Source organism: Gobius niger (genome assembly GCF_951799975.1).
Source record: "Gobius niger genome assembly, chromosome: 17".
In the NCBI taxonomy this organism is placed as follows: domain Eukaryota; kingdom Metazoa; phylum Chordata; class Actinopteri; order Gobiiformes; family Gobiidae; genus Gobius; species Gobius niger.
In genome coordinates, this window is record NC_136868.1 from 17949638 (window position 1) to 17972942 (window position 23305).

The window sequence follows — 23305 nt, forward strand, 5'->3', positions numbered from 1 at the left end:
ATTCACACATGGGATTATGAAGGACTATGAATGACTTCTTTCTCTTTGTCTGTACTTGAACTGCTTTACATTGGTAATAAAGACATTCTCTGGTATTTTGTAGAGCAACTTGTAAATACTCACTAATACACAGCAAGTGCCACAACAGGTGCACTTACCTCATTCTTCTTAAACTTTGCCTTCAAACTCTTCATAATGGTTTGGATTTCAAAATGAAATGCTGACAGTGGAAAACAAACATTAGTCAGCATGAGTATGCTATACAATTATCAAAGCTATTTGGAGCTAACACTGGAAATCCACATGTCGTGACATGTAACAACTTTTACATCAACAAATATATTTCTTATGGTACAAAAAACATCATTAGTGAAAACTGTAAAATGGCTTACCTTCTGAAGGGCAAGTTTTAACATAAGAATATTTCCTCCTCCTCTGGCACCTCACAGAAATACTGATCTGGGATGGCCCTGAGGCTGTGCAGCACCCCTCCCTCCCCTCCCAAAGTTTAACCAATCAGATACTTGCAAACTTCTGCATCCACGTCTGATTGGGTAAGACAACGATATAGACTGTCGATCACACTGCATTTACAAACGCAGAAAATGCTCAATAGTTTTAAAATAAAACTATTACTACTACTACTATTATAGTCAATAAAGCTTTTAACTATGCAAAAGCAAAGAGTCAGTTTTATTCATAGTCGAATATCACTATATCCCTATAAGAGAGGAAAACATTTTATGCATTACTGTAAAGGCACTATTTTTGTAAACTTACACAACCATTTTATTTTTGAATTACTTTGCAGTTTGTAGCAACGGTTGCTGCAAACTTTATTCACACAAGACTAAAATATTTGATTGGGATTGTAATACATGCAGTGATCCAAGTGGGGGCAGTACATGCAAGGGTGATGCTCTGACGCCAACGCTCTGCAGCCAAGGTACTTTTTGCTCTCTGTTCATATTATTAATACCTTACTTTTATGACTGCCTTGTGTTTAATTAAGATTTGGTAAGGCTCAGGTAATGAATGATGGAAGATTCTTTACAGCATAAGCCTTTATTTAATGTAGGCTACAGATGTGAATTTCAATTTTGGTGCTCATCAGGGTTTTTTCTTTCTTTTCTGCAGTACAACATATTGCTGACATAGATGGTTGTTTATTTATTTAATGTATTTACTGTATTATTGATTCTATAATTTTAGCTGTACAGTGGAGTAAAATCTTTAATTTGTAGTGATTTGTTCTCTCTCTCTTCAGCAGACTGATTCTGCAAAGACCATGAGAGGTGCTGACATTGACTCCAGCGTTGATTGGACAGGACCAGTTGATGCTCTGTGGATTTCATTCCCCTCCTCATATTGGATTCTTATGACCCTATTCCCGGTCCCAGCACAGAGCGTAAGTGTTTAGTGAATAATGGAGTAGTCTGCAGGAGGGAGCAGTGAAGGTCTTGATGGGATAATGTTAATGGTTGTTGTGGCGGTGACAGTGGTAGTGGGAGGGGGTCGAGATTCCAGGCTGGTGACCTCATCCAAGCTCCAATCCCGGTCCTGGGAGAAAGTGAGCTCATGAGTGTCGTAAAGGAGGAGGAGGCCTTCATGCTCCTTTAACAGACTCAGGAGTCAGGACATTTTCACTTTGGCACATTTTCACATATAACCTGGCCTTGTGGAACATCTACGAGAGGAACAAAAGAGGCCCTGTAAGACTGGCATTTCATTCTCAGTAGAACTCAAGTCACACGACCATTGGAAAGTTCTAGTACTTCACAATGTAGGTCTTTTAATAATACATGACACTTAGAAAATGCTTTTCAAGATACTCCAAGACCAGGGGCGGACTGGGACTTAAAAACGGCCCTGGACTTTGACCAGTGTGGCCCAAATTAGCGTAAATGCACACAGCACAAATACATATTGACATTACCCAAATCTAAAAGCTCCTGAACTGGGGAGCAACAGTGTAACGCCTCATTTGAAAGCTAAGACCTCCAAGAGCGATTGCAACTTTTTGTCATGATTTTGTTGTTGTTTCATTACTTTTGTGGCTTTGTCATTGTGTTTTATCACTTTTTTGTGGCTTTTTTTGTTGTTGTTTTTTCATTGCTTTGTTGCTGTGTTTTTGTCATGTTTTTGTCGGTTTTTGTCACGTTTATGCCACGTTTTTGTCACATTTTTTGTTGCTTTTATGGCACATTTTTGTCCCGTGTTCATCCTCGTTTTCGTTTTTCTGTTTTGGCGCTTTTCTTTTGAGCTTTTAGATTTGGGCAAAGCTCGGTTAAGGCGTAAAATTAGAGATTAAGGAGAACATTGAGAGGCCAAACCAGTGGCCCTACAGCCAGTGGCCCACCTGTGCTCTTCCAGAATGGACATATGGCTAGTCCGCCCCTGTCCAAGACTGTCAAATATTACTCAAGTGGAACTACCACTAAAGTTTACCCAAGTTGAATTGAATCTCAATTCGGGAACTGTAAACTGGCCAAGCAAACCAAAGAGGTATCATTTATTTATGCATGTTCTGTGACTAAGTTTTTGTTTTGTTTTTGTTTGTTTTTTACAATGTAGCTGGGAAACAGAAGGATTCATCTTTGCCACCAAGACTTTTTAGGGTAGACAAAAACATTTTGTAGGAGTGATACTAACCCTTCCAACCCTTTCACTTATAAATGAAGTCAGGCTTTCCAGGATATCTCCAATGATGTCATGCAAATAAATAATGTAGCCTGCTTCATAAAGGGAGATCCGTGAGCGCTTCCCCTGCTCTGTTTTTCATCTACTTCCACTTATTGCATTCTGAAAGCTGTTGCTGTAGCTTGTTGCCTATCATGTGGAGATATTTCAATGAATGAACGGTCTGCTGACTGCAACAGGGAATAGGATATTCCTCTGGGACCTAAGCGCCTCCCCTTTAATCGCTTGGCTGAGTTTGTCTCGGAGCTGTTGAGTCGCTCGCTCCACTTGCACGCTTGCTGTCAGCAGCGAGAGCGAGTCCCCGAGAACTGCGCGCTTTCCCTGTGCCACGGACGCGTCTGTGCTCTTTGTTGGTGCTTTTATGGAATAAAAACAAAAGTAACTCCAGTTGCTTTACCTCGAAGGTTATTTTATCGACATGAAGAAAGAAGAAAGAAGTCGCGGATGGACTGAATGAGGTATGTGGATCCATAACGCAGCGCTATTACTCTCAGATTATTATAAGGCCGATATTGCGGACACTTATCTATTACTAATTTGCTTTGAATGGCTATTATTTTTGTGTGATATTGTCTCTGGGAGTCTGTGCAAATGGTAAAAGACAAAACAGAGCGCGCATCTGTGGCCACGCTTAGCCTAATTTTCACTTTGTTCATAAACATTGTCTTTGCTTCCTCATTTCCATCCTAACGCCGTACTTTATTGCTCGTCTGAGTTGTAATTGCAGCCTTCGGGCAAAGTCCAGATGCCAGGCGTGATTGCTCCGTAAAACAAAAGGAGTGCGTTGGAGCCAGCTGTTGGCGCAGTTCGTGTTAAAAGCGCATTGTGCGTCCGCTGAGGATCAAGGGAAAGTTGTTTTACGCACATGCCACTGGAGAATCCGCTTTATTAGGTTATTGTTCTCAAAATGAAACAAAGATATATTTTTTTTCTTCCCCTTGTGCAAAAAATGCAAACATGAAATCTGAAGAGTAACCAGCTCTTTTGTTCCCTCTACAGGCTCATTTAACCACACGCACAGGGCCGTTTTGAAGTTCACAGCTGTGATGGCCAAGTGGCTCAAGGACTATCTGAGCTTTGGAAGCCGGAAGGTGCCCCCACAGCCCCCCACCCCGGACTACACCGAGAGTGAGATCCTCAAAGCATACCGCCTTCAGAGGGACCTGGACTTCGAGGACCCCTACGAGGACTCGGAGAGCAGATGCAGGGGCGAGTCTGGGGCTTCCGAGCCAGCCACCCCCGTGTATGGATCTCCCATGAAGTGCGTTGGGGACAGCAAGTCACCAAAGCATAGACTCATCAAAGTGGACTCTCAAGAGCTGGGCCGCACCAAGATTCTTCTCAGCGCTATCTCTTTGGAGGAGCAACAAGAACCTGTAAGACCCCCCTTCTTCTCTAGAGCATCTTTGAGTCAGGAGGAGGGGAGGGCAGTTTTAATGACAAGAGACGACAGTGATGGGCTTTTATCATTACTTAATGGGAGGCAAATTGTGCAATCGATTCACTTCAAAGATCCATTCAGAAGACATTGTTTCGATATTGATTTCTTTAAGAAGCCAGTCATGTTGTCTGAGAACACATAAACGAGAGGCACAGGTTTACATTCAAATCAACCAAACTTAAAGCAGAACTGGTTTTACCCTTGAAATGTGTTGGCTTGTGTTTAAAATGTTGGGCCACCGCAGTGAAAACGGTCCGGCTCTTTTTCAGAAACGACACCTATTGAAATCGTTCATCAAAAGATCTTATTCTGTCACTTCAGTCAGCGAGGACAGCGGCGCAGAGTTAAGAAGTCCCCCCTACGTTCCCTCTCCTGGTGACAGTTTTATTGATCCAAAAGCAACTGCACTGGCAAAGCATGTCACAAATACACTGTGTTTACATAAATCACTCCAGATCCCATGCGTCACATAAATTTACCACAGCAGATGGAAGGAAGTATTATTGATAGTGCACGCAGGCCCGGTGAATGAGAGAGGGTCACAGTCTCATGGGTTTATGTTTGTCCATAAATAATAAATCGGGTTTGGTTTTGCAAGCTGAGAGAGGCCCCTGCATGATCACATGTTAGGGACCATATACAGTAATGCTGTACGGCTGACGTGTGTCACACAGAACTGAGATTTATACTGCTGAGTACTGAGCTTTTAGTTTGAGCCATCATAGTCCAAGCACAGCGGTTCACTGGTTCACTGAGAACACATACACCAGAGCAGGATCCTCTAATGAATTTATCAATTAGAGTAATGCATTGACTTTTTATTCTAAATATATTGAACACAATCTGCAAATCTTTAGGTAAATACACAAGTAAAGTGTGTCATCGTGTAGAAGTGATTCTTGCTTCAAACTCTCTAGGGTGAACTTTTTTCCTGATTGAAGTAAAGTAGAGGTGGGAAATTAAGCAGCGGTTGATATAAGCTCAGATTCTTTCTATAATTATTAGATTAATTAAATATGTAAATCTATTTAAGAGTATTGTTCATTTATGGACAATTAGCTGATAAACCCTCCAAACAGGGGCCAGTTTAAACCCTTTATTGGTAATAATAACGGACATTACTCCCCTCCTTCATTAGTAATACCCAGTGTGCTGTGCGATAAAAAAAAATCGTCTATTGTGAATTTCATTTGTTTTTTATTTAATTTGTAAAGTTCCTTTCTTGGGAGTAATATCTCTGGAGCAACATGAGAGCTCTTCCAATTGTGTGTTGAAGTTTTAATTGTGATTGAAAGTTGCAACGCTATTTCTTCTCCCCACTGTACTTTATCCCCCTCATTAATTCTCCGGGATGAGGGGGGAACAACATCCTCGCACTAATTACCATTGCAGATCCGGGCGCGTCGATAACCTGTTACAGCAGCAACTTGGGATTAGGGCGCAATTTTCGGAGGACGCACTCGTGTTAAAACGTAATTTGGGTCGGCCTTCTTTCCAACTGTGATATCCTTTGTCACAGTGAGAGGAAGGTTAGACATTACTTCGCCAAAGGGTAGATGTTTGTGCGTGTGTTTATGCCCATTTGGCTGTCTGTCCCTGTAAGCCAGTCAATATGACAGCCAACCTCGTTTTTTTCCCCTTTGCATGACCCAACAAATGCTCAAGATCGGTTCCCCCTGTGCTCCCCTCACTTCATCCAACAAACTCACCTTCAGACAGGGTGATTTCATGGTACGCTGCATTCAGATTTACCATGGTAACCATTACACTCTATAGCCCCCGGGGCGCTCTTTATAGTTTGGCTGCTAATTGTGCATTGTGGCGCCTCTCAGTGAAGGCGCAAATTATCACAGGATCCCAGTCCTTTCATGAACCTGCAGATGCTTAACATGATTTTGAATAGAAATGTAATTAGGCTTGTAAAGACACGGTTCTTTTCATGGCAGTCTATTCAAATTGATACGGGATTATCGAAGGTGCTCAAAATAATCAACTGTACGAACTGTCGCCAATGAATTTGTATAACTCAATTAGACTCAGTTATTACTGCAGATACTATACTATTACTACCCCCAGTACTATTGAACGTTTTTCCTAAATTAGACATTTGAAACATCTAATGAAGTGATGGAAAATACTAAATAGAAATATACCTTGCAGCAACAAAAAATGCTCTGTCTATATTACAGCTATTATTACTTTTTTCCTCAGGGGTGTAAGTTAATGTTGTGTGACGCGTCTCATTCCTCTTCATGAGTAACCGTTCACTCCCCTCTTTTAGGTGGTTCCGTCTGCTCCGCTGGCGGGGGACACAGATTATTCAGACCCCTTCGACGCACGTCTTGACCACAGAGCGGACCCAGATCTGGGCCTGGTGCCGTGTGAGAACAACGGCTACATGGAGCCGTACGAAGCGCAGAGGGTCATCACAGGTCGGTGCTGAGACAATCCTGTTGTGTTTCACAGCACAGGATATCTAACCTCCACAGAAATGATCAGTCCCAATTGGGGTTTTTAGATGAGACGCTTTTAAATCTTAATAAAGCTGACATGAAAACCAATAACCGTCACATGTAAGTGCATTAAATAATGAATAAAATATCCCACTTGAATAATGTTATCAGCTTTCAGCAGCTCTCACAGTCAAAGCCTATCAGGGTCTGCTTTTGTCTATTTCTCTGTTGCTACTCTTGTCTCTTTGTTCTAAGGACTTCATGAAGCTAAAGGTGAAGTGGCTCTCTAATGCAAAATGTCCTTTGAAAAAAATCATTATATCCTGATTCTGATTATATACGAGTATGTCAAACGTTCTCTTGTACATCTCTCCTCTCATAGCAAGACCTCTCTGACTGTCTTTTAATTTGTCTTTCAGTTTTTTCCCCCAGTGTTCTTTTCGTATTGATAGTGTAATTTCTGGTTTCTCACAAAAGCTGCCTCCCCACAGGAACCTTCTAGGAAATCTTTTCTATCCTCAGCTGGATGGAGCCATAGGAGCGATTAGGCTCACAGCGGTGATGGTGGAGCGTTTTGCTGAACCATTGTCAGTGCTCTTTCATTGACTTTGAATTGAAGCCGTCACTCCGAGTCTGTCTCTCTGTTCCCTTTTGTCTGCCACTCTTCGTTGGCTCTTGCTCATTAAAGACGCAGGAAAGTGGCACGGGCCGATGCGAGATTAGAATAATAATGCGTCCTGAGAAGACACCTGTGTGCTTTCCCAGTGCGATCTTATGGTTAAAATATTGTCACTGCTTCGGTCTGTCCCAAGTGCAATTACACATGTCTTCTTCTACTCAATGGATGCAGGAATCTGTATGCCATTTCCACTCCTCCTCGTCTTCAATGGCTGTCACCTCTGTCAAATTGCTATTTTATTCTCCCCCGCCGCTGCTTGTTGCCTATGAATTCCTCATTTTATTTCCTCTTTGCGCCTGTTTTTTATCTCTCTGCCTTCATCTTCTCCATCTCCTGGCTGCCACTGACGCTGTGTGCTCCCACTGCAGGTAGAGCAGCATCGAGCCCCGCCGCGCTTTTGTCTCAATGACTTAAGATCAAACAGTGACAGCCCCCCCTCCTTCCACACCTCCTCCCTTCTTTTTGTATTGTTATCTCTCCTCCTCTCTCACCCCTCCGCTGTCTCCATTTACCCCTCCACTCAGTTCCTTATAGCCCGAGGGTCTTTCCCCAGGGCCGCCACTCAGTCTCCATGGTGATAACAGCTCTGGCCAATGGTGGCGTCTTGTCTTGTGAAGGTTAAAGTTCCTCTCATCCCTCCATTTGTGCACAAGACTGTACCTTGTTCCAAGACCAAAGTGGTTTGCAGCAGAAACCAAAAAAGAATGATTGTATGTTATTTTTTTTAGAGTGTCACTTTTATCTTGTCAGTAAGATTCATTATATTGAAGTCACCTGTAGTGAAGGTGTGCTGATTCGTTCATTTGGAGGTTTGCTTGGTTCTGCCGCGCTTCCCCAGCTGAAGAAGGAAAGGACCCTTTCTCTGCTTACATCATGAGTGACATCAGCTGGAGGAAGGAAGTGATCAAAACTACTGATTATAAGTCTAAAACTACAACTAAAAATGTGGTCCTGTTGTGGCTTAAAGAGACTAGATTCAAGTTGGTCATTTTATGCTCACTACTGCCACCTCAGGTCGTACGCGTAACTGCAGTCTCTGTATGAAGTTCATGCATGACGGCACTTCGGGCCCGAATTAACAACGTTTTGAGTGACAGTGCAGGATTTTAGAGGCAGTTGTGGTGAACAGGTCAGGGCTCATTCTACACATTAGGACATGGCTGGGACATTTTTAAACTCCATATAGTCCCTTTAAGGTGCAAGAACAAGAGGAATGACATTTGGGACGATAAAATAATGTTTATCTGATATTTCCAACAACAGTTAGACATTTGTTTAACGTTACTATGACAACTGCTTCAATGGAAATAGATAGGAATCTACCTTCCTGCCTCCAGCTAAGCCCAGAATGTTTACAAACCATTAAAGGGTCAATAGTAAAAACCAGTAGATGAACATATGACTTACTTCTCGTATCTTGTAGTGCAGTTCATAACCAAATCTGAATCTCTTGCTTGCCAAAACGGATTTATCTCATCACCACATGGATCTCTACATCTCGGTTGTAGTGTGCGGAGTGTGTGGAGTGTGGAGCCCACTGTGATTGTAATGAAAATGTTAACAAGAAAGCATGGATCCTGTTATGAGCAGAACTAGATTGCTGCTGAGAATCTAATGGACGAGAGGAGGGGGTGACTCCTCCACCGTGTTGCTTCTCAACATCTTGCTCGAGGCCTTGTTAAGTCCCCCATATGAGCTCCTGAGCCCCTGGCAGGCACTGGAAGCATCCTTTGTTTCTTTATTTTTCTAATTATAGTAACATCAGGGGGCTCTTTGTTCTATTTCTACAAGACAAATTCATCAATGTTTTGTTTGGGGAATTATACTGCCAGATTTCAGCGCCTGATCTTGTTTTGAATACGTTATATGCAGAGTTGCAGCGCGGCCCAGGTGGAGGGCGGTCTCGCGGAGAGGTGCAGCTCTACGATACGCCTTACGAAGACGAGCGAAGCCATCGACTGGGCCTGATGTACGGGGATAACTATGAGGAGAGCAAGGAGAACAGCAGGCTGCCCCAAGACGACGAGAGGCCAGCGGATGAGTACGACCAGCCCTGGGAGTGGAAGAAAGACCACATCTCCAAAGCATTTGCAGGTGAACTACTCTATCTATCTATCTATCTATCTATCTATCTATCTATCTATCTATCTATCTATCTATCTATCTATCTATCTATCTATCTATCTATCTATCTATCTATCTATCTATCTATCTATCTATCTATCTATCTATCTATCTATCTATCTATCTATCTATCTATCCATCATTTTGAACTAAGTAACTTAGTAAAAGCTAGTATAAAGAAGACTGTTTTCAAAGGTCACATGTCCCACACACAGCCCATACCTGATACTTGCTGCTGACTGGCCCCCTTGATAAAATACTCATCTAACCGTCCCGATTGCTGACCTTTCATGTACTCTGTCCTCTTTCTATATAATACATTTTAAAACCCTCCTTTTACACAAAGGCTCGGTTGACCTTCACTGTCTCATCTCTGAAATGACATATATCTGTCTCCCCTTGCTATTTTTAACCACCACTTGGTCGCTATTGATTTCTTGCTCTCTCACACGTGATGGACCGCGCTCACACACATCACCCAGGCGATCATTAGTGTTGACAGAGATGTCTTTTGCCTGTGTTTGTCCACGTGTGAAGGACGGACAGTAAACGTATGAAAGCACAGACAACACGGGCCGTAATGAACATTTAATTCACATTCTTTTTAATGGTCGGGAGCATTGGACAGAGCCAGAGTGATTGCTGTGTGTGGAGTAGATCAGTGTAAGCCATGCCCGGCCAAGTCGACATAATTGAGCTGCATCTTGAAGTCACCCAGGTCAAGGTGATGGGTAATAAATCACCCGCGCCTCATCCGCGGTTCACATGCTTTGCTCTTGTCTGCTTTAATTATAAGTCAACAAGTGTGCGACTGATCCAGTGCTGATGGAATCATGATCAGCACTGTATTATCCGACATTTGCATATAGTTACGGTTTTGGGGATCCTCTAAATGTTCCCAAAGCATATTATACAGTGCATCGACAGGTCTAAGAGCATCAACAATTGAGAGAAAACTGAATCATGGGCTGCAAAACGAGTTTAGTAGCACATGGTTAGCAGTTTTAATGTATGATCAAACCCAGGGTGGTTGACAAGAAGGTTTCACATGTGCCTCTTGCTCCCCATTGTTTTTAATCGAAAATGGACTCCTTCATGGGCCCCCCTGGTCCTGGGGCAAGAGGCAACTTACCCGGTTGACCCTCCCTGTCAACGTCTCTGTGTAAGACACCATGGAGAGTGGACTTGTCAAAATAGCAGCCTTTCACTTTGCAATTTCAGTTTGATTGTGACTCATCTTGTCGCCCCGATGTGTTGTCAAATCACATTATTAAGCCAGAGAGCAGAAGGCGCTATAAGCAAAATTGCAATGGAAGATTTAGATGTAGATGTGTCTATGTGGGTTTATTTGTCTTGGTGGCAGCCTGTGTGTCCAAGATCATTCTCCTTCAGGACAAACAAGAAATATTGAGGTCTTAGCGTACAACACAAACATCTGTTTCCTCACAACCTACTTAGCGCCTATTATGTCTTGAATTTCTTTGTTTTTGTGCCCAAGCTTGTCAACCCTCATGCGGGGAACATTCAGGACATGCAGTGGAGAGAAACGCTTGTGCATCTCCCGCTGTTTGACCTCTTGTTTTTTTTTCTATTCGGAGTCAGCTCTGTCTGTCTGTGCGGACCAGAGCGCTGAAGTGTAAACTCACAAACATTCATATTTCCCATTCTTGCATCTAATCCATATTCCCAGGCCGGCGGAGCTTTAGCCCGGCACACGAGCCCACATTCGAGGAAGGCCAACTGATGGGAGGATGGTTGTGTGAAAGAAAAAGAGAGAGACAATGTATTGAAGGCAAGGCTGTGTTGAAAGCTCCGGCTGTAGGGGAACAGACAGGGGCGTCCAAGGTTATAGTGTGGGTTTAGTGGCAGCTCGGTGGATGTTAGCAGAGGCCCAGCGGTTCAGAGGGGAGAGGCTTGAGGAGAATTAATGGATGTTGGCTGCATGTAGGTGAGGCTGGCGCAGGGGGAGCAAGGGACATTGTGGTTGCATGCAATCAGTCATCCACCAGGGCTGCACGATTTTGGAAAAACAACAACCATAGTTGCAATTCTTCTGTCAAATAATAAACTGTGCGTTTAGATTTGAAATCCAAGTATGAAAGATGAAAAGATCCAGGTATAGTGCAAATTTGAACAAAACACATTCATTTAGACAAATGTGAAGGGCTAAACTAGTTCAAGAATCACCTGCATTTCAGAACATGTTTGTGGAGATCTAGCCAGAAGATCTTTTGTCGCTTGCACAAGATAATACTCTCTTTGAGATTTGTTGATTGCAAAAATTTCAATTGCAACTACAATCCAGCAACGATTCTGCAGCCTTATGATCATCCACAGCTGCAGCACAAACTCACTCTCACGCACACACATTAACGGTGACAGTCCCCTCCTCCCCCCCCTGTGGATGTGACACACTCGCTCAGATAACCCGTTATAGGGGGCATTGGGGGGCATCACGATCTGCCAACAGCACTGCCTCTGTCCTCGCCTCATCATCGCCTTCACACACGCAACAGATCACACATGTGGATTCACCAAGTGTTATTTTCACACACGCCTACATTTAAAGAGCGGGGGGACGCCCGTGAAGGCACAATTTATTATTACGGAGGGAGTTATAGGGTAGTTATTTTGTATTGTGTATGTGTTTTGTACTGATTTGGAAGCTTCTGTTCAGATACCTGACAATTCATGCATCTTATTAGTGCTGAAGAGTATACATTATACGAGGACTGAGCATTCATGGCAATCTCAGCTTTGTTCAAGCTCAACTACTGACTTTATAACCATTGGTCAAGTCTGGAGTAACATGAAAAGTTTTTGTGGTAAATGGTTTTGAAGTAGAGAGCTGTCAGTTGTTTAAGCTGGGGTTTTATTTAATTCATCTATCTTGTTTAAAAAAAAGAAAATTACTTTTTGTCACTACTATGGTTTTCCTTTTCTGACTTTACACCACAAAACGTCTTATCCAAGTAAATCGAATGTTAATTTGTATTAAGCCAAATGTCCTTCCTTGCGCAACCTTTGTAGATCCCTTTTCGGTATGAGAAGCAATACCGATATGTAATGTTCTTGACCGTGCCTGAAGGGCCTCGGTCATGGCACCTCTCACTCAGTCTGGTAGCTTTTAATTACAGCGTAGACAGATGTCACCAGTCACCAGTCTCCAGTCTAAATTACTGCTGCTATTAATTTACTGGAATCAAAAGTGAGTCCAGCAGTGAGAGTATGACCCGCAGCCATTCACCACCAATTATTGAGTTAATGAGGGACAATAGTCATTTGCATCTGACTCTGTCACCTTTATGAACAGATGAATGAGCGCTCCAGGTGTTATTGACCTATATAGTCGAGCTCTGTGTCAGTGCTGGTCATGGGCTCTGGGAGATTTCGATCCATACAGGTATTATTCTGACAATAATGGGATGTTTAGAATGGGATACTATATCATGTACTTTTTGAGCTTTTAAACACGTGATAATGTTGTAATGTTGCAGTAGTATTTTAGCTCATTCATACAGGTTTGAGTAGTGTTTACTTTTATTGTTTCTCCTACTGCAGAAAGCTCAAGCCTGTGTTTCTTGGCATTTGTTATTTGGTGGGCATAGGGGAGAAGACTTCAAATTAGCTTGAGTTGGCCTTGCGTGATAGATGGCGTCAATGAGGGTCCTCTGCATTTTCAAAGCTCATAAATCGAGCCATTGATATGTTAGCATGCTGTTAGATGAAAATGGTGGCTTGCATTTTATGTTTACTGAGGCTAATTCCTCCTGCAATGGGAGGACCAGAGTGACCAACTCTCTATGCCACAGTGTACCCCCACTCTTCATGAAATAGGCTCTAATCACCTGCTACCCCGATTGGGATAAGCAGAAGCAAATAATTCATTTTCTTTCTTGGATTTTTTATGGTCAGTTGTTATTTTCATCTTACAGAACGCCATGACAGGCACGCAGCTCTATTGTTTCTGGTTAATTGCCTATTCATCCCTGAAATTCATTGGTCACTTAAGCTGTAATTTTAACTCATAATGTGTTTTGTGCCATATTATTGAGATTGCAAGATTAGCAGTGATTGAAAGATGAAGCGAGATGTTCGTCATTAGCGCGCATTGATTTATCCTATTGTGTAAATGGAAGTGTAAGCAGGATGCTGAAGTGTGCTCTAAGTGCTAATGGATTCTGAAGCAAAGGCAGTTTTTTAGCAACGCTTGCAAAGAGACACCTTGACAGATGGCGTGTGTAGTATGTGCAAGGGCAGTACAAGGCTATGTAGCGCTGTTTGTGTGTGTACAAACGGGCATGTAGGCAGGGAAAAAAAGGAAAAGAAATTGGGATTTCCATTTGTGGCGTGTTTTTGCTCTGCGCGACTGTGAGCACACCCTTGGGCCATGTGGGAAGACCGGCTCCTTCATCAATTTGCTGGTACAGAGGGAAGACTCCATCACACTCACTCACTCCTGCTCTATTATTTTTTTGTTACTTTTCACTACTTTACTTTCTCTCTCCTGTCTTTCGCTGCTTTTTTTTTTCCGTCACCTTCTTTGCGAACCCTCTCTGACAGTAATGAAAAGACATGTCCTTCATGATTCCCTCTTGAGCTGCAATCTGAGACACACGGGCTGAGCTGATGGAGCAGGGCAGCAGCCTAACTCTCAGGGGCAGGGGGGAGATTGAAAGATGTAATGTCCCACTTAAAGGCCAATAGGTGGTACAGAGATTATTAAATATAAATGGAAATACATAGACAAATGTTTAAAATGTAAATAAAGAACATAATCCAGTGTGTAGAGTGTCTGGCTCATATACATTACTTGGCTGGAACACATTAAATACAGTTATAACAGATGGTACTAATGAAAAGGTGACTATTTTAAAAAAAAGATTAACCTATTCGAAATTCTCAGTCTATAAAAGGAAGCGGAATGCAAAGACACTTACATAGTGATTTTTAAGACTTTCAAGTAACAATTTCCCAATCATATGTTAGAAATCCCAGCATGGGTTTACTGGCAGTGGTCATTTATGATTTTTATCCAGAAATGCTATCTTCAGATCATACCGGGCTCATTGAAATCCATTGACTCCTCGACTAACTGTTTTTTTGTGAAATTAACCAAAATTTGAGAAAAACTCCAAATCCACTTGAAGGACTATTATTCCCAGAAACGGTGAAACACAGTTACACATGATAAAAGTAGAGATTATACCTGTCGTGGCTAAAATGCGTTCTTATTAGGGCTGTTCAGTTGTGGCAGAAGGTCCTCCTTGTGCACAGTAACATGGAGATGCCAGAGCTGTGAGGAAAAACAGATCATCATTGTTAATGGACTTAATGAAGCTGTTTCATTGTGTTTGACTGCCCTCTTTATTCATGGATGCAGAAACAGCTGGTGAACTCAGAAAACCTCCTATATGTCACTCAGTGAGAGCGGTGCATAAAGGAACCTGTTGTCAACTCTCCTCCTGGCCAGATAATGTATAGTAAGTACAGAATTATTAATGGCAACAAATGACTGAAAAACTTGCACATGCATTTTAAATGCCATGCAGATATTTGACTTATTGTATATAAGAAAACTTCTCTATGCTGCTATTACAACAAATATCACCCTTGGTTTGGTACTGTTGGACAGATGGCCATTCTGGTCAACAGTGTTGAATATACGTAAGCACACACATAAAAATACCTTTTTTAACCAAATATGTATTAATCTACTGAATAAATGTACTTTAAATATGGTGAAGAAGGCATTTAGTCCAAAATACAGTTGGAGCTCTGCAAAACAAAGCAGAGCTCCGCACATTCACAGGTTTCTATTGAAGTGGATAGGAGCCATATGTTCCTTTGTGCCCCAGTCTGTGTGCTTGTGTCATAAAAGCATCAATCTGAACTGTTGTCATTTGTGTCATCTTATGTAAGTAGCAGGACAAAGGGAACTTTCATATATTAAATTTACCTTAAAGTTGTTGTCTGAAAAATGTAACAATTAGTTGATTATTTATCTCGCCCTTCATGAGATTGATTTATGACTCTACAAAGAGTTAGTCCAGACGAGACTGGTATCTTGCATCCTGAGTCAGTGCTTGCGGCCTGTGGCCTGAGTGCATCGCTTAGAAAAATTGAGTCTGACTGAGGTGTGGTGTGAGCGCAAAAGCCTCTGCTTTCCATTTGCATCTCTCCCTTTACATGGCGCTTCATCTACTTCATTCACTATTTGCTCTCTATCCTTTTTCAACTCTCACAGGACAAACTATGTCCTTTATTTATCCGACTGTGAGTTAAACACTGTCCGTGTTGAAATAGACTATGAGGACGGTCCTGCTGTAGCGCTGATATTGAAGAGCACAGGGCAATCTCCACACCGCAGAAACGTGATCAAAATATGTCAGTCTAGTCTACAGCCTGTATTTAGCAACCCCATATGTGCTAACAGGGGTAACTTAACTGTGTGCATCCATTGTGCAGTCTGCAGAAAAATTTATTTGTTTTTTTGTGTATCCTTACTCACTCTGTGCTCAAATGTTGCTGTAGTTTTGTCATAGTGTCGTAGATGGGACATGTGATGATCCACTGGTAGAGTTTGTCAGTGGTGCCAATAGCAGGCGTTTGGTGAATGAAACTGGACACATGTGGACCCCATGTGCATTTCCCAATTGAGCCATGCCAGGACAGGCTTTAATCCTGTCTTTGGCGGAGGTGCGGCCTGCTCCAGATGGGGCCATTGTACCGCACCATGCATCAATAATTCACAGGGAGCCAGAGAAAGTGGCGGAGTGTGTCTGCCTGCTAAATAATTAACCAGGGAAGGAGAGAACCATGTATGTACAGGCCGGGTCTCACCAAAACGCCCATTCAAGCGGCCTTTGAAGTAACAGACCTTGGGGGTCTTTGGATTTGTCGCCTCATTAAGACGTCACCCTCCTTTCTTTTATTTGTTTTGTAGTCCTTTTTTGCCGCGCACACGGTGCTGAAAGAGAGGTGTGCACTGGGCAAATTGCATAATGTGTGTCCGTTTGCTGCCTAATGACTGTTCTACTATAGGTGACTGCCTGCTAGGCCAGATAATGAGCTATTTTAAGTTTGCCCTGCTCCTTCCCCTCTCATGAGCTCAATAAGACATTATTCTGCCCCCACTCCCTGAACTTCCTCTGTCACACAATACTTAGGCACTAAAGCATCCTTAACTCATGCCTCAATGCTGCAAGCGAAACAGATGACTAAAAGTCACCTGTAAGTTCTTTTCATTTAAAGTTACCTCTTGAAAGTTTTATTTTAAGATTTTATGTTTATGAATTAATTGATATCTTAATTCTTGATCAAATAAACTGTGAATGTGTTTGATGGGATGAATTATTTATATGTTTTCTTTGTAATCCCACTTTGTGTAAATTGAATTCGCTGGAAAAGACACTAAAGAGTAAATAACACATGCATCTGTAGAAGGCTCTGGCACATTATGTGGGTGGCGTATAATGAAAAAAAACAATTGTTGCAAAAGCTCCAGGACGCTTTAGGAAGTCTAAATGTGCCCCGAGGGGAATATTATTACACAATTGCAGTGATTGTTTTCCAATAGCCGGATGTGACAAGCTTGCAGACGTCTGGCTTTGTTGTTTAATCTGGTTTGATCCGTGTACATAGAGTGACTCATATATTTGGTCTCCATGTCTCCAACAGTGCAGTTTGAAGGGGCAGAATGGGACCGCTCCTCATCTCCCACTGAGCGCCTGCGTCCGCCTGGGCCCAGGTCAAGCCCCTTGAAGTTCCGGATGCCCCAGGAAGGACTCACCATGGTGGGGGAGAGAGTGGACCCTACGCTGCCACTGGAACAGCAAGTGTACGTAACCTGTGCTCTGGCTGGTACATAGAAATCTCCAGAACATTATACATATCACAATCGGATTTATTAGAAGTGACACGCACACAAATACATAAGGCGGACTACAGATGGACCAGGTGAGGAAACACCACCAGAGGAGCCGCCTACACCTGGAGCAGTACATTGCCCACAGCTGCACAGGGCGTCCAGAGGAGGCACTCCAAAGCTGCCTTTCCACAGACAGGTGCGACTCAGCCCAATGCCTGGTTAGGTTTGGCGAGCTTTTCCATAGCAGTGGTCATGGCCAAACCGGTCTGACCAGGTATACATTTTGGCACCGACCTCTGGCTGTGGCCAAAGCACGCAAACCCGTGACAAATGTGATGTGAACAGACTGTTGGCCTCTGGTTGGCGAGAGAGAGGGCAGCCCTCACTATTAACACGCAGGTCAGATTTAATATTTCACATCAACATCATACCACTGTTCTAAAAGGGGATTTTGCTTTAGCTGGTGTTAGCATAACATTTGCAAGTTGCTTAAGCCTTCATAGTCCATATTTTACTGTTTTATTGGCCTTAGTACCTCTGAATGATTCCATAGCTCCCACCATAAGGCAGCATTTGTCCACATCATCGCGCCTTATATAAAGTGTGACTGGGTATAGTCGATACGTGCACGTAGATCGTGGCAAGGATTCACTGTGAGATCCTAGAATTAATTAGAAAACAATCAACGTCAAAACAATTAAATGACTCTAAAATGTCTAAAATGAAGAAATCAATCAAAAATCAACCCACTTAGAAATGTTCTGCGGTGAATGTATGTTCCATTTCTGGCTCCCAACCCACCATTTGGGCATGGACACAACTTCCTTCAGGACTGGTGTGGACATGTCCCCACCAACTTTGGCCTGGCAAGGACAGTCCTCACCAATATTTCACAACTTTTCCCTTCTGAGCATTTACATAATATGGACAGTAGCGTGAGCGGCCGCGGGTTGAAGTGTCCCCACCAACATTGACGCCAAGCCTACGCCCTTGAATCCAATGCTCCAGAGGACTTGCTTCAGGTTTTGATGTGACTTGCCTGCTGTAATCTCATAAAGCCTGCATTGTCATGTTCTATTCATCAGCAATAATACAAACCAAATGAAAACATGCGTTAGCCACAGAGATTTCGTGATGCACAGGAAAGATTGAGTATTCTCACTAGGGATTCCAGTGTGAGCGATGGGGAATATGATTATAAGTATTAGATTAAGCCTAGCCTTCTGTCTGGGATGTTATTCCGAGCATCGTGAAGCAAACAACCTTAGGCCGTACCATTCTAAATGCACACAAATGCAATTAGCGCATGTTATGATCTCTCCAGATCTCTAACTGCTGAGTGTTGGTTTGCTGATTTATCATCACTGCAACAAATGTAGAATTAATATTTAAGGAATTGCTCTACGATGGTGCCTTGTGAGAAAATGTGACGTGAAATTTCCCCTTTATTCCCCGTAGCTTTGATGTTTAGGTGAGTGGACACAGTGAAGCTGTCTGGAGATAAGCTGTACAGAAAGGTTAGACTCCTAATCAAGTCACGGCATCAAAAACTGGCATTTAGTCAAATAAATGGTGTAATTTATATGTAAACGAGTATCTTGTTAATGGAATCCAGAAATGTTACACCCGTTAAGCACAAATACACATAGTACCAATACAATTATGCATTCACTTGAGGAACCTCGTGGATTATTCCACTCCATTAGTCTTTGCTAATCACTGAAGGGCTTTTGCAGTTTCGATTTAAAGGCAGAATCACTGTCAACCAAACCCTTTTCACGTTTTGAAAGTGCTCTAAATCAGTGGTTCCCAACAGGTGGCTTGGGGCCTTGCAAGACTTTTTCCAGTGGGTCACAGGTCATTAAAGCTTCTAGACTGTTGACTTTAATGTCTTTATTAAAAGTCAAAATATATTTTCTTTTGGGGCACGGGTTGTTAGGTTTAGCTGTAGACTGTAAAATAATGGACTTATTGTGGCCTACTCCTTTCTGAAACAGTAAGGAAATGGCGGCATTTGAACTTTCCATTGAAACTTTTTTTCCCTTCTGTAAATCATTCTTACCTGATTCTTACCTCCACATGTTTGTCTAAACATGCGCAACATCATCTTAATTTTATCCTTGTACTATTTTTATTTTTGCCCTGAATTCTGAAGTGAAACTGCTAGCATGAACGAGTTCCAGCTAGACTGCGCTGAACGCTATGGGGGAAGCCTCGCTCCCTCAGGCCATTCTTAATTTTACTGTTTATGGGGTGACGGCGGGAACAGAATCTTTCAGACATTGAGAACCACTGCTCTAAACAATGTGGTGAAGTTGTGACATCAGTGAGTGACATCAGAGAACGCCTGATTGGCTGGGACAGAGATGTGGCATTGTTGAATTTTTACTTACTTTTCATTTTGTGTGTTAGCCTTACCCTGCACATTGTGTCATGGTCAGCGGCTGGAGTGCAGCCAGCCCTTGTAACTCCTCTTGAATTAATCCTCTTTGTCATTGGTTAACGGACTCTCGCTGCAATCTCGGAGCTGATTCATCTATTCTTTTGAAAGTGCAATCAGCCGACCTCCACCCCGGCTCACTCTTTTGTTGCGTGACTTTTTTCTAAGCGGTGCCTTATCGACTTGACGCTGACACTGGTCTGTCCTCTGGGGGAGTCCTATCACTCCTCCTCACGCCTATTGTCTTTTACTGCTCTCATGGCTGTGGATTTCAATCACACAATCTGACTAAATTAATTAACGGTTTCTGAACAGTTCTTGACCATTTCAAAAATGTCCAGTAAAAACACGTGGCACTGAAACAGACCACCCAACGCAGCAAGTGAGCAAAAAGCGACTTGTAGCTAGTAAATTGGCATGTAACAATTAACAACAAGAATAAGCCACAATGACCCAGTGAGCTAAAAGTCATTGTCAAGCCCTTGTTGTAAAAGTGTTCTGTTTTTTGTTTTTATTTCTAGATGGTACCATGGTTCATTGTCTCGATCGGACGCTGAGGCTCTTCTAACACTGTGCAAAGAATGTAGCTACCTGGTGAGGACCAGCCAAGCCAACCGCACTGACTACTCCCTCTCCTTACGGTAAGTGAGAGATGCATAAAGTATTACCCCTCTACTGTTCTCGCCTACTTTTAATCATATCCATATTCATTCAGCTCCATAGTTTAATTGCACACTTTTATTTCTGTGAGACTGAAGTGCACGAAGCCACCTGAGCTACTGATCTCATAACACACTCCTCTCCATCTGCCGGCGCCATCGCTCTCGCTTTAGATCACTGCCATCCCAACTCATCTCCCAATACTCATTTGCAGGACACAATACTGCTTATCTGGTCAAATCTCTCCAGCGTAATTACTACTCCAGCCTTTGTCCATGCCCCACGCCGCTCTTTCCATCGTTCTTCTCCCCACCCTTGGCCCCTTCTCTTTGGCTTTTTTCCGTCATGGCTCCCAGCGGGCCCTCTAAGTGGTAATCAGGCAGGTAGAGCACACTTCAGCGCGCGCATCATCCTTTCCATAATCACTAATGAATATGAATTACCTTCTGTGGGCCACACATGCAGAGAGATGAGGGAGAGCGAGGGGAGTGAGGGGGTGCCACTGTGTTGTGCTGACATATAAACAAGCTCATGCATTACTCATTTACATGGGCACAGTGACTCTGACATGTAGCACGCCATGCTCAAGCGACCAGGTCTCAGTTGGCACCGGATCCACATTTAGTAACAGTGAAGGCTGGAGGACGCATCGTATCAACATGTCATTTTCTGGGTGGCAAATTGTCCTAAACAGCGACACAGCTATCTCGATGTCTCAGACCGTTTCACTTTGACCTTGTACAAAACACATAATCAATATTTTATCTATGTCCTAGATGCTCTTAACACTTAGCATGAAGATAATCTTAACATTATCCTTATTTTAAGATGAATACATCAGTAGAAGCTTTGTAAAACCTTTGTGTGCATTGAGCAATTATTTTGAAATTCAATTTTCATGAGTTTTAGTCGTAGCGGAGTAAATACAGCTTTTTGATCTGAGTGAGAGGGTAGTGTTATTTTTGTTTTTACATCTATTTAACTCATAGGTAGCAGTTCAATAAAATATTGTCAATTACCATGAAACATTGTTAGTCCTTTTGGTGTAATCATATATAAAAAGGGCTGCAAAATGGATTATCCCTTGTTATCCCTTGTTACCATGCTATTTCCGTCCTATTACCATGTCATTACTGTGCTGTAAAGAAAAGTGCTGTGTATTAGTGGCAGTACTTTGTGCCACGCTTTAATATTGTTACCTCATGCGAAATCACACTTTAGTCAGAAATGTTGCTCTTTTAAACATGTGAAACTGGCATGACAAGTGGCACTTTAGATACAGAAATGTGAATACTTTGTGAGTCAGCACTGCATGAGGAAAGCGATTCAGAATTAAACCAAGATGAATATGTATGACAACACAAAGCCCTGCTGGAGTTTGAAATGTATCCGGAGATGTGCAGTTCCCAAACAAACAGCGCTGGATCAAAGTGTGCTGTCAACTCCAGTGAAGAGCTCCAGAGCCGAGTGGGACGATCACTCGCCACCTCCTGTTTGCATCTTTGTCGTCTCTGACAGAGTGTGGCTTTAGCGCACTTTAAAGTCTAGTTTTGTTTTGTTTACAAGAACAATGACAGTTGTGGTGACCAGTTTGGCCCTTGTGACTCGTCCTTCCCTCTGCTCCTATATTTAGAGGCTGTGACTGGTTGGCTGCCTCTTAAAGGGAAAGCCCATCTGCCGACTCTGGCTATGACTTTAAAGGGGAGGATCCAATGTCTTTTTCGTGACCGTTTTCACAGCTCAGCGCATCACTCGTTCCCTCTTTGTCTCTCCTCTCCTGTGCTCCTATACCCTTCATCCATCCATCATGGTGTCTACTGCTGCCTAATTTGTGACACAGCGTTAAATCTTATATGGAAATGCAGGACCTAAGTGCGGGAGAAGAGTGTTGTCATGAATCAAGGCTGTCATTTCCACTGAGTCATTTTTTTAACATGGCCACGGGAACTTTTATGTGCCCTATATTTCATGACACATTCTTCCTCTGTTTTGCAGGAGCTGCCAGGGCTTTATGCACATGAAGTTCACCCAGTGCAAAGACGGAAAGTACATCCTGGGACAGAACAGCCCCCCGTTCGACACCATCCCGGGGGTCATCCATTTTTACACCACGCACAAGCTCCCGATCCGTGGAGCGGAGCACTTGTCGCTGCTGTTCCCGGTGCTGGTGCAGACTCTCTGACTGATGTGCGCGTTCAGACACTGGACATGAGGACGGCTGAATGTTAAACGGGTGTCACTGGCCCCTTTCTGACAGACTGATGGACAACTTCTGAAGACTTGTCCTTGTGCCAAGCTCCCGACATCAACATGGCAAATCGATTCATGCGGAATGGAATACATGAACTTTGGACCTTTTCCCATAACTCTATGCTATCTTTGCAGAATACTTAAAATTCCTTTTGGAATCAGTCAATTTGCATCAATAAAACTGTGGGCTCTTTCTCTCTAAAGTCTATCCACAGTGATCTGGCATGGCTTATTACAACCACACGCTCCTATATCAGCATTCAAACTGTTGCGACAATAAAGTAATATTGGAAGTTGACACCTTCATATCAGAACCAGTATTTACCTTCTAACCTCGTACCCCCCGCTACAACCGAGGGCATTTTCTCCAGTTCAGCTTTACCCAAATCTAAACGCTTCTCCATTGGAGCTTAGAGCCTATAGGCCAGTGTAACACCTCTTTTGAAAGACCAACAAAACTAATTAAAGGGATATTTCAGGATTTTTGACATAGGGCCTCATTTCCTACTTATCCAGAGTGTTGTTGATTTCTGGAGATATTTTAGTTTTTTAATTCATGCAATCTTTATATTTGAAGAGTTTAGTGGTGCTAGGCTAGTGGTTGGCTAGCACATGTCTATGGTAACTAGTAGCCTGCAAACCTCTTCAAAATCATCGGTTAGTCCTCCAAACGTTGTCATATCTGATT

The 23305-nt window shown here is 42.7% G+C and overlaps 2 protein-coding genes across 2 annotated transcripts in view; one reads left to right on the plus strand and one right to left on the minus strand.

Annotated features, from left to right (window-relative positions):
* The window catches only part of tle2b (TLE family member 2, transcriptional corepressor b), a 245645-nt gene that overhangs the window by 52610 nt on the left and 169730 nt on the right, over nt 1-23305 (minus strand). The window lies entirely within an intron of this gene.
* Nucleotides 2973-23127, plus strand: shdb (Src homology 2 domain containing transforming protein D, b). The gene is made up of 7 exons (XM_079575151.1): nt 2973-3158; nt 3700-4076; nt 6423-6573; nt 9146-9367; nt 17078-17237; nt 20229-20348; nt 22363-23127. Exons 2-7 carry the CDS (start codon nt 3747-3749, stop codon nt 22547-22549), a joined length of 1170 nt encoding a protein of 389 aa, XP_079431277.1. The 5' UTR covers nt 2973-3158; nt 3700-3746; the 3' UTR covers nt 22550-23127.

Coding starts and splice junctions, on each gene's coding strand:
- shdb (XM_079575151.1), top strand. CDS start 3,747: ATGGCCAAGTGGCTCAAGGACTATCTGAGCTTTGGAAGCCGGAAGGTG. Junction 4,077..6,422: donor TGGAGGAGCAACAAGAACCT/GTAAGACCCCCC, acceptor CCCCTCTTTTAG/GTGGTTCCGTCTGCTCCGCT. Junction 17,238..20,228: donor CTGCCACTGGAACAGCAAGT/GTACGTAACCTG, acceptor TTTTATTTCTAG/ATGGTACCATGGTTCATTGT.